General features: G+C 37.4%; 2 protein-coding genes across 5 annotated transcripts; one reads left to right on the forward strand and one right to left on the reverse strand.

The window, feature by feature from the left end:
- The first annotated feature begins 275 nt into the window (after positions 1-275).
- Positions 276-5,937, forward strand: LOC116009912 (formin-binding protein 4). Of its 4 annotated transcripts, none has more exons than XM_031249101.1 (10): positions 276-437; positions 962-1,051; positions 1,579-1,703; positions 2,357-3,174; positions 3,313-4,592; positions 4,795-4,874; positions 4,984-5,079; positions 5,162-5,235; positions 5,385-5,514; positions 5,617-5,937. In XM_031249101.1, exons 1-10 carry the CDS (start codon positions 353-355, stop codon positions 5,698-5,700), a joined length of 2,862 nt encoding a protein of 953 aa, XP_031104961.1. In that variant the 5' UTR covers positions 276-352; the 3' UTR covers positions 5,701-5,937. The 4 variants fall into 4 exon arrangements, with proteins under 4 accessions (XP_031104961.1, XP_031104963.1, XP_031104962.1 ...); XM_031249103.1 differs by having other exon boundaries at positions 378-437; positions 962-1,347; XM_031249102.1 differs by having other exon boundaries at positions 378-437; positions 962-1,343.
- A 688-nt stretch (positions 5,938-6,625) lies between these two features.
- LOC116011272 (farnesyl pyrophosphate synthase) lies at positions 6,626-10,110 on the reverse strand. Its single transcript, XM_031250825.1, has 12 exons — positions 9,920-10,110; positions 9,063-9,087; positions 8,832-8,947; positions 8,631-8,717; positions 8,409-8,525; positions 8,236-8,324; positions 8,097-8,148; positions 7,797-7,892; positions 7,564-7,608; positions 7,374-7,463; positions 7,062-7,133; positions 6,626-6,970 (listed from the first exon to the last, which is right to left on the reverse strand). Exons 1-12 carry the CDS (start codon positions 10,028-10,030, stop codon positions 6,842-6,844), a joined length of 1,029 nt encoding a protein of 342 aa, XP_031106685.1. The 5' UTR covers positions 10,031-10,110; the 3' UTR covers positions 6,626-6,841.
- Positions 10,111-10,916: the final 806 nt, after the last annotated feature.

Consider the following 10,916-nt stretch of genomic DNA (forward strand, 5'->3'; position numbering starts at 1 on the left):
AGTCTTCTTATTTATGGTTCACACAAATGTGTGGACCATGGTCCATAGAATAATGATTAGGTACAAGAGTTTTGGGCTTCAATGTTTTATGTAAGCCCACTTATGAATAGACTTATAGTCTTATACACATTATTGTGGGCGTCTTTTGCATGAAGCCCAACAGAAGTTGCATTGTACGGAGAGGCCCAAATTCAATGAAGCTGATACGACACCGTATCCTTGCATAGCAAACATATGATATACCGGCAGAATTTAGCCCTAGTACGACTGGAAACATATATAGCTGAAGAAAACTCAAGTTTTTGCTGATTTAATCACCGATCAAAACTCCGTCAAATCGTCGTTTTTGAATATGGGAAAGAGAAAAGAGCGCCGGCTCGCCGCCATGGGCGCTTCCAGTCGCAGAGTAAAGCTTGACCTCTTCGCGGAACCCTCTGGTACGCTAATTTCATAAGGATTAGCATATACGACTGTAATGATAATTTTGATAAGCTGCGCTTCTGCGTGTTCGTTTTTTTAGTTGGTTCGTTATCCCATGTTCTTCAACCAAAAGGGGGAAAAAGCCCTATTTTGATTTGATGTTGGATAAAAATTGTCAACTTCATGAAAAAATATGATGAGATTTTGTTTAAATCATTGTTATTTTTACCAAATTAGGTTGTTCTAGCATTATAAGATATATCTACGCATTTAAATGCTGGTTGTCTCGAGATAAAACTCAGAAGAAGTTATTTTTGTTGCTAAATGTGAAGTTTGTGTCATGTGAAGATTCATTAATTTTCTGATCCGCATGATTTTTGCTTATTTTTTATGGTGTAGATGTAGATTCCCATCTGTTGCTTAAAAAAAAAAAAGAAGAAAAATGATGAAGGTTTTCAATATTTGCTGCTAATCCAGAATTGTTATTCACACATTAATATGATCAATGGGTGGTGATGTGCAATTGGATATTATTTTGTAGGAGATTTGGGTGGCTCTTCTCAAGATGGAGTTGGAGGGGATGAAGCTTCCAAAAATCAAGCTGAGCTACCCAATTCACCATCATCTTCAGGTGGGTTCTGTGAGTTTTCTTCAAAAGGACATCTTTGTAGAGAAGACATGATGTGACCGCATAATATTGGTGGAAATTATTGATTTTCTTTGTACAAGACATGTTGTTTGTTCCACAAAAGATTATGTTTTCAGTCTGTAACCAGGCTGTGGTATTGGGAACTTTCAATTGACCATCAGTATACATCAAGGCCCTGCCACAGTGAATATTGATTAACTTCTTACCTTTCATGTCCTTCTGTGGCGGCATCAAAGGCTTGTGGAGATAAAATGAAGAGTATTTTCTCCTCTCGGTTCGTATGTTTCTGGCCTTATTTGTTTAATGACTTACTGACACTCTCAGACTTCTTACAGGTGGTTGTGCTAAGGAGATATACACTACATATAAATATACATATTATCAAAAAATTTGATAATTTTTTATTCCAATTTTGGTTATTGTTCCCAAAACTTTTGCGTATGTACATTTTGGTTGTTGTTGTTTGTTGCCTTGACTAGTTATTTGACATGCTCTTATTTTGCCTATAGGTCTTCAACAAGAGAATCCTCTAATGTTGCTTGGGCAGTATAGTGATGATGAGTTGGATGAGGGTTCAAGTGAAGGACCTATACGTGCTGGCTCAGAGGACTCCTCAGTTGCCCATGATGACCAGGTAAAATAGACAAATAGTCTATGCTGTAGTAGTTGTTCACTGAACGGAGCAGAGACAGACTGATTGTGAGGTTGTCATAGGTTCTAATCCTTTCATATGAGGGGCATTGATGGGAGTACTTTTTAGTGGGTGAATGGATTGGGACTTCATTTCATTACTCACTTGAGATTTTTGTTTCCGATCCTACTATAATACTATTGCAAGTAGGGTGGTATGGACTTATCTGGGCAGGTGGATTGCCTATACTGTCCTTTATCAAAAAGGAGAGATAAAGATAGGGAGGATGATATGGAAAAGGGAAGTACCCTGAATCTCATTGGGAATTAATGGGCTTGCTAATGTTGCTATTTTACCTGTACTAAACATCCTTACAAGGCTTAGCTTTTTACTCTTATATAAATGCAATTATGCATGCTTTAGAATGTCTTGCTCTACTTGAACTTAAGAATGGAAAGCTACTTGTCTGTCTGATATTACCAAATCTATAATAAAGGTTTCCAAGGTATGTATTAACTTCCATCATTTTTTTCATCGTTGTACATAATTGCAGTTAAGTGTGATGTGCTTTTATAGGATGCTTTTTGATTGTCAATGAATCTATAGAATATTGTAGAGTTCAGTTAAGAATTTAATTTTCCATCATCTTTGCTTAGGGAAAAGTAGCTTCTACAGAAGAAAAGAATGATGCTAAGGGTGTGATTGGCTCTGATACTGCCAAAGTTAAAGATGAAGCAAAAGAAAATGGCTCTGCCTCAGAGAACTTTTTGCAGAGACCGGAAGAGGATGAGCATAAAGGAAGTGATGCTATATACTCAGTTGAAAAGTTAAAAGAAAAGGATGTGATGAGTCAAAATACTACTCTTGGAGCATTTGATGCACAAGTTGGTGGTGATGTAATTTCAGGCTGGAAGGTTGTTTTTCATGAAGAGAGCAATCAATACTATTATTGGAATGTTTCAACAGGAGAAACATCATGGGAAGTGCCCAATGCTTTGATTCCATCATCTGAATTGGAGAATGATGAGAAAGCTACTGATGGTGTTGATGTGGAGGATGCCATGCAGAGAACATATGAATCTCATACAAATTTGAATGTAAAACCGGGAGATTCTAACCCTGGAGACACATGTGATGACTCTAATGATAATAATGAATGCAAGATGGAAATGTTCAATGATGGATTTAAATGCAATGCTCAGCAAGAGAAAGGAGTGGAGGATGATGCCAAGATGAGTGACACGAAGAAAATGTCTGGGCAACTTGATTCCTGTCGTGATATTTCTTCTCCTGTGGGTTGTTCTTCCAAGCTATCAGGGGACATTCTTTTGTCTCATTTAAGTGAATCAGGTGAAGATGTTGAGAAGCACAGAGATGTGGCGAGTGCTGGAGAATTTGATATTGAGGCTGACTTTTCCTCTCACCTTGTGGAACATTGCGAATCTCTATTAGAGAAATTGAAGGTCATGCAAGGGTATGATATTAGACTTTATATACTTTTTTTTTTGCTTCGTATTTTCTTCAAATGCCCATAAAACTATGAAAGCTTTCCATGTAGATCTTGTTCATTTAGTTCCGTGTAGTAATTTTTGCCCTCATCAAAATGTTTCAGGTCTGAAAAAAGTTTGCAAAAACATGATCAAATATCAAAGTATGTGCTAGAAGTTGATATCAGACTCACTGATATTAGATCTTTAGCATGTAATGGATTGTCCTTGCTTCCATTCTGGGTGCACTCTGAAAAACAACTTAAACTACTAGAAGCAGCCATAAATGAAGTTTGTGAACAGTGTAATTCCTTACGTGGCCATGACGTTGAGGCTTTACATACTTCACAACATGAGTTTACTGATGACACCAAAGTGGATGCAAATGAAAAGATTGCCATCCACCATTGTGCCACTGAGTACACTGGAAGTCCAGAGACCAGGAAAGATGCCCATGTTGAACCTTACCATGATGGTGCTTCTACAAATTCTGGGAGCAATACAATTGAAGAAGGTGAAGTAGTTGAACTTGCAGCGCATGAAGAGTTAGCTCCTAAAACAGTGCTTCTTCCCGAAGAAGTTGACATGGATGTGGATATGGAAGTTGAAGATGTAGGACCTCCATGTGGCCCAAAAGTTGGGGATGCATCAGTTGGCCAATATCATCTTGTGCCAGAGAAGGATATGGTGACAGCCCTATCAGCAAATGAGGGATCTTCATTGCCAGATAAAACATCTGATGTTCCACCACCTCCCCCTGATGAAGACTGGGTCCCTCCACCACCTCCTGATGATGAGCCTTTTCCTCCCCCACCACCTGATGAGCCACCCGAAACAACATATTCTCAGCCTTCTGATTTGTCCTCAGTACAACCTTTTCCTTACACTTTATCATACCCAGTTTCTGGTTATGAATACTATGGCCAAATTAACAATGTTCCTCCCAATAGTAACTTATACTCACATGCTGAGGGTCAGATAACTGTTTCACATCAACAGCTGTATTATGAAGCAGTACCAAATCTGTACAGTTCTGATCCAATGGCAGTTAATGCTGTTAATCCTAGTGCCTATTATGGTTTTCAAGGCGGAGCAGCACACCATGTTCCTGTAGTGGCTGCAGATTCATCTGTGCTTCCTAGTGGATCTATTAATGAAAAAGCTATTTCTGGTTCAATTGGATCATTTGGCACACTTACTGAAGTGAGCTCTGTTTTGCCAATTCAAAACAAACCCAATGGTGTTGTTGATGTTGGGAGTTCAGGGGTATCTTTAAGTTTTCCTTCTCAAACATCCTTGCAAGTCACAGACACTGTCTTGCCTCCAGAGAACACTTTGGTCGCATCAACTTCTTCTATCCCTTCTGCTACTTCTACAGCAACAGCTTCTAATGTTCCATCTAAAGGTAAAGTTGTAATATTCATAGTAACTGGTGGATGCACTTTTTCAAATGTAGTGATTTTAAATAGCACACTTCAATATCTAAATATCTTTTTTTTTTTTTTTAATTTGCTTACCATTAATTAATATGGGGCTCCCTAGTGCTGTGTAATTGGAGCTTATTCAAAAGATGTTCTGACATGATTTTCCTCCTATTTCTTTTCCAGTTTCTCGTAAAAAGAAGGGCACTATTGCTGTAGGCTCGACATTAAGGTCAAATAAAAAAGTCTCCAATTTGGTTGACAAGGTTATATCATACCCTTTCAATATTTTTCTTATATTTGGGGAGCTTGTTCATAATAATATAAATTTATGTCTCTTCAGACAATTAATTGTATTTCTTGTGCTTTTTTTAGTGGAAGGCTGCAAAAGAAGAGCTACATGCAGAAGAAGAAGAGGAACGTGCAAGTGCATATGAAATATTAGAGAAGAAACGGCAACGAGAAATTGAGGTATGTCAAGGCTCAAATGCTGTGCTGCAGATTAAGTGTGTTTTTTTCTGGATCCATAACCTTTTTTCCTTTTCTGTTGCAGGAATGGCGTGCACAGCAGATAGCCAGTGGAGAGGCTAGAGATAATGCTAACTTTCAGCCACTGGGTGGTGATTGGTATGTCATGTTTACTTTGTGACCTAACCATATGCATGAAATTTAAGTGATGTGATTCCCCCACTATCCTAGCCCCTAGGTATGCTGTTTTTTAGGGGCATTAGACATTGTAAATTACAGTTTCCTTATACACTTATCTGACTTGACAGGCGAGAGCGTGTGAAACGAAGAAGAGCTGAAAAGATGAAAGAGGCTGAAAAGAAGCCCACTGATGGTGCTGAAGAAAATCGACAGCCTGATCTTAATGCGTCATCAATAGGTCTTCCATCTGGATGGCAAGTAAGTTAGCACATAGCGTATGCATCTCCTGGATGATTGGTTTTATTTATTTATAGCGCTGAGTTTGTGTACGGTCTTCAATCTTTGTGTTTTAATTTCCAGGCATACTGGGATGAGTCGTCGAAACAGGTGTATTATGGAAATGCTGCAACATCGGAAACAACCTGGACTAGACCAACAAGTTGAGAAATGTGTTGTCATTTTTGGTTTTGGTTGATGCATTATGTGTTTCTTGTATTGTAAATAACAGATTAATGTTACATACATGTAACTTCCAAGTTTGATCTGATTATAACCTTTCTTTCAAGTCCCAACTTCATCTGGTCTCCCTTTTTTCCATTGCCTAATTTGAGTTAACAAGGCTGAGTAGTGGTCATGGTCTTTGTACTCTAAAAATTTTGATCTAATTATTATTATTGACAATTATCATTACTATTTATAGTAACTGTGGCTAAATTATTTTTATTTATGAAGTACGGAGTATTTATTTAATTTAATTTAGTAACTGTAGCATTGTAAGTTAACAGTCGAATTTGAAGTAAATGGATTAAACAAAATTTAAATATGGACTAAATTAAACAAAATTATATAATATAATATCAAAATATCACATATATTTAAAACTTTTCGTGAGATTTATTTTTGTTTTTGAAAAGAAAAACTTGATGAAGGTGGATATTTGTTTGGTAAGAAATTATCAAAAATTTAAAAGTTGAAATATAGATTTGATAAGATACCAAAGATAAGTAAATGGTTGTTAGCTGATTGGGTTAGAGGGTATGATTAATTAATAACATTAGTTAATTGGAGAAAGGTATTGAAACAATTGTTTTGAGTAGCTTTTAAATTTTCATTTTTGAGTTACAAAAAACTAATTAACCAAACATTTTTATTGATTTTTTAAACCAAGTCAAACAACTAATAGTGGTCAAATAAGCTAAAATTGACTAATAAGCTAACTATTTTACCAAACAAGGCCAAGATATTATTCACCTTTAAAATAAATAGAGATGTGTTTGCTCTATGATCCTCAAGGCCATGATATATTAATCTATCTATACCTTGTTGAATTTTGGTTTAATTAATGACATCATCATGTCACAAATTGTAGGGGTAAGAAAAGAAAATGCAGTTTTATTTCTTCAACTTAGAATGTTGGTATCAGAATACAATAGTGAATACAACAGAAGGGAGCATGATATGAAAGTAAAATGGGGGAACTGAGTTATGGTAAGCCTAGCAACAAATGCAACAAATGCAGAGATCCATCATGAAAATAAAACACAAACACAATGTGCCATTCCAAACTGCCAAAGCTTTTCCTCCTCTACTTTTGCCTCTTGTATATCTTGGCCAAGAATGATTTCAACACTGCTTGTACCGCTGCACTTGGATGACCTTCAATCGACTTTACTATCTTTTCATAGCTCTTGCTCTCGTATTCTGCAAACACATCCTGAAACACACACACATACACACATTCAACCACCAAAACAAAATACTCGGAAAAATCCAGGTCAAATAAGCGAACGAGTGGAGGACTGAACCTGAAGTTTGAGATCATTGTAAAGCACTTTGATCTTAGCTACGCAAGCAGGATCCTCTTTTCCATAGTTCTCCTGTCAAAACAAAATCCATAATTTCCACTAATTACAGAATGAACGGAATAACAAGAGTAATAACCTCAAGGCCTTGCCCAAATGACAACTACTTTGAGAATTGAGGCCAAAATCCATGGTTATGGACTCATGGGTCCAAGCCAAGCCTCGCTAGGATAGCGGTCTAGTGAAGTTATGTTAATTTTGGTGTTGTTTTTAGTTGTTCTAGTGGCATAAAACCGTATTAACTTTCAAACTTACATATAGTGTCTTCGTTTGTTCCTCGTTACAAAGTTCCAGTGCTTTCACAACCAACCAAGAGCACTTAAAGTCTTCAATGTCTGTTCCAATCTGAAAGTGTGCGATACTTCTCAATAAATTTCAATTTCAAATACTTAAGTTAAACAGAGATCTAAGATAAAGAGTATAGTTTGAATTCCATTTAATATACCTTGCCAAGAACCTTTGGATCAGCAAAACAATCCAGATAATCATCCTACAAAGGACAACAAAACCATTCATTTGTGTAAAGTTCTCAAGACCATTACGAAACAAAAACTTGCTACTGAATCCAAGACACTGAAATAAATGGGCGTTTGAAATGCTGAAATACCATAAGAAGATGGGACATTTTATTACCATTACCGTAACCTAAGTGAACAAATAACTGTTAATAGCACTTACCTGAACTTGAAAATAGATTCCCATATCAACAAGTATGTCTTTCACACCAACATGCTTCTCAAGATCCTCACCAGCCATAAGAAGTGCACATGCCACCTGAGGATCACGAAAAAAAATAAAATTGAATGACCTTTTATGAACTTATGGAGCATAATTATATTTTCTATAACTGTCAATCCATCATAAAAGTTAGTTACAGACAAGTCTATTTCTGGAGAAGATAATAGAAACAAGAGACAAATTCAATCCGCAATAGAATAATAGGCTACAGGTTTGATTGGACTGGAAAACTATACCCACCGGGAGGTAAAATGAATAGTAAGCAGTCTTGTATTCGACAATACGGCGGTGGCTGCATGAATGCATAAACAATTACTTGAATGATCAATAACATATGTTAAAAGAACACAAGACAGAGATGCATAGAAGTTCTGCTTACAGAGGCAATGAATATTTTGACAAATCTTTCTCGCCTACAAGGGTGGTAATCAGATCAATCATTTGCCCACTGGCAGTTTGGAATTCCACCTGTTAGCGCAAGAATGTCACAACAGTTAGCATTAGATTAAAATCCAGCCTTGTAATTAGACATAGAAGCACACAGAATATCACCTCATTAAACAGATCCAACAGATCAACATAATAAGGCTTCCCTTTAAAGTGATTCTTGAGAATTCTTGCAATATGGTTGCGGAGAATTATCGCATCATTTGCAGCAATCAATCCAACCTATGAAAGATATCAAATCAAAAACATTCACTTAAATAAAATGCACACTAGATATGATTAAACAACAAAAATATGAGAGCAAAAACTGTCTTTAGGGGACCACACCTTAGGCTGCCTGAACCAACATGGTTGGCCTCTCCGCGTATGAGAGCCATCCATTATGTCATCAAGAACCAGGAAGTATGCTTGAAGCTGCAAATTTTGCCACCATCAGACACCCAAAAACAAAAAGGTAAAATTTTTAAAATATTTATTCGAAATGAATGGAAGCAGTAAGGTTCACAATTTTGCTATAGAATTGCATACCCATTCAATACACCAGCCAAGAGCAGACGTAAGAAATATTTCATCATCGGTTAGTTCTTCCCCCTCTTTCAGCAACTTGTAGCTATCAATAACAGAGAGCCCTCTGTTCAGCTTCCCTGCAACCAGAAGAAAATGAATTATTATCGGATATACCGGGAATCTTGATCACTATCAAACATAGAAGAACAGGGGAATGTTATCAACAGATTAATATAGGTATTTTATTCTCACCTCCAGGCACATTGTAGTCCAGCATCTGAAATGAAACCACAAGAACTAAATTAGATCAACAACATTGGGCAAAACAAAAAGCAGAGGCTATGCAAAGTCCAGCTATATGATTATCAATCATCCATAATTACATATTCTTAACTTGAAATTTTTAGATCAGTTTTAGGTGAATTAATTATGGATCATTAATGAATATCAATTTTTTTTCTTTGCTTATTCCTTCCATTTGGCATTTTAAAGATCCTATAAACTTAGAGGAAGTAGTACCAAGCATCTTTACCACCAAAAAGAAAATCTTCCAATACAAATCAAATATCATCCATTATTAAGAAATAGGAAATGAAAGAGATTAAACTCAGGTTAATCAGTTCTATGCAACAAAGCATCTAGCTTATGAACCAATAATGATTTGATTATACCCCATATCCTCTTTCGCAAGAAAACACTAGATCTTGGCCATAAGAGATTAAGAGTAGCTGCGGTTTAAAACTTAGCAGCACTACACTGAATATGGAGAATTACACTTGACAGGCAAAAGGGGAAATGACTCCAAAGTAGTAAAGTGAACCAAAAAATGGTTAGGCGGAACATAAAAATCAAAACTTTATTGAAATTACACCATAAATAACAAAATAAAAACAAGAACACTTCACCAACAATGAAACGCAAGCAAAATCTGGAGAAGTGCGCTTTGACAGTGACACAGAGCAGCCAGAAAGCGACGTGAAAACACAACTAAAATCGCACACAATCTCGCGCAGTTGCAGATCAACGTGAAAAAACTACATTTATCATGGATGAACTCATATTCGCAAGAAAAAAACTAAACCAAAAAAAAAAAAGGCAGAAGAAAATACCCGCTCGACCCACTGACGAGAATCATCGGTCCACTCGAAAGCAGGGTCATTGAGGAGCTCGGACTTGAGGGTGGAGTAGACCTCGAGAAACTTGGCCTTAAGATCGCTCATTGCTATAGAGAGAGAAACAAGAAATAGAGAGAGAAAGTGTTCGTTAGTTTCGGAGTCTTTGGTGGACTGAAGATGAAAGAGATGAGTGTATATATAACGGAAGCGACGCCGTTTCTCGCTGATGTTGCGGACGGGCGCAAAAAGTCACACTAAGGTAGCAGCAGGCCAGCAGCCTTATTTTTCTATTAGCCACCAAAGATACATTTCTTTGATTTTTTTTTCCCGTTTATTTTATTTTATATTATATTATAATTTTTGACAAAAAGAAAAAGAATGCATAGGTTTGATTCATGCAATGTGCTTAGCGGGCACGTGTAATACACGCACGTCTGTTGCACTTTAGAATCGTTATCAATAGTAGTCACCAACTAGCAACTACTCTCTCCTTTTTTTTTTTTTGTTTCTTTTTTCTTTTTATTTTAAGTTCTACTTGACAAAAGAGTTCCAAAAAAAAACTTTAAAAAATTCAATTGTTATACCGTGGGGAATGGTCCACCATGAGTATGGTGGTGGATCCTGTTGAATGAGAGAGAAAAAAATAATTTGTTATACTGTGGGTTAGAGCCCACCATGAGTAAGGTGGTGGTCCCTGTTATCACATCAATATTGAATGAGAGAGAGAAAAAATAATATGTTATATTGTGGGTCAGGGTCCACCATGAGTATAGTGGTGGACCCTGTCTAGATCACATCAATGTTGACAGAGATAGAAAGAAAAATCATTTGTTATATTATGGACCCCATTCGCCCCCCCCCCCCCCCCCCCCCCCCCCCCCCCCCCCCCCCCCCCCCCCCCCCCCCCCCCCCCCCCCCCCCCCCCCCCCCCCCCCCCCCCCCCCCCCCCCCCCCCCCCCCCCCCCCCCCCCCCCCCCCCCCCCCCCCCCCC

Source organism: Ipomoea triloba, chromosome 2, assembly GCF_003576645.1.
Source record: "Ipomoea triloba cultivar NCNSP0323 chromosome 2, ASM357664v1".
In the NCBI taxonomy this organism is placed as follows: Eukaryota; Viridiplantae; Streptophyta; class Magnoliopsida; order Solanales; family Convolvulaceae; genus Ipomoea; species Ipomoea triloba.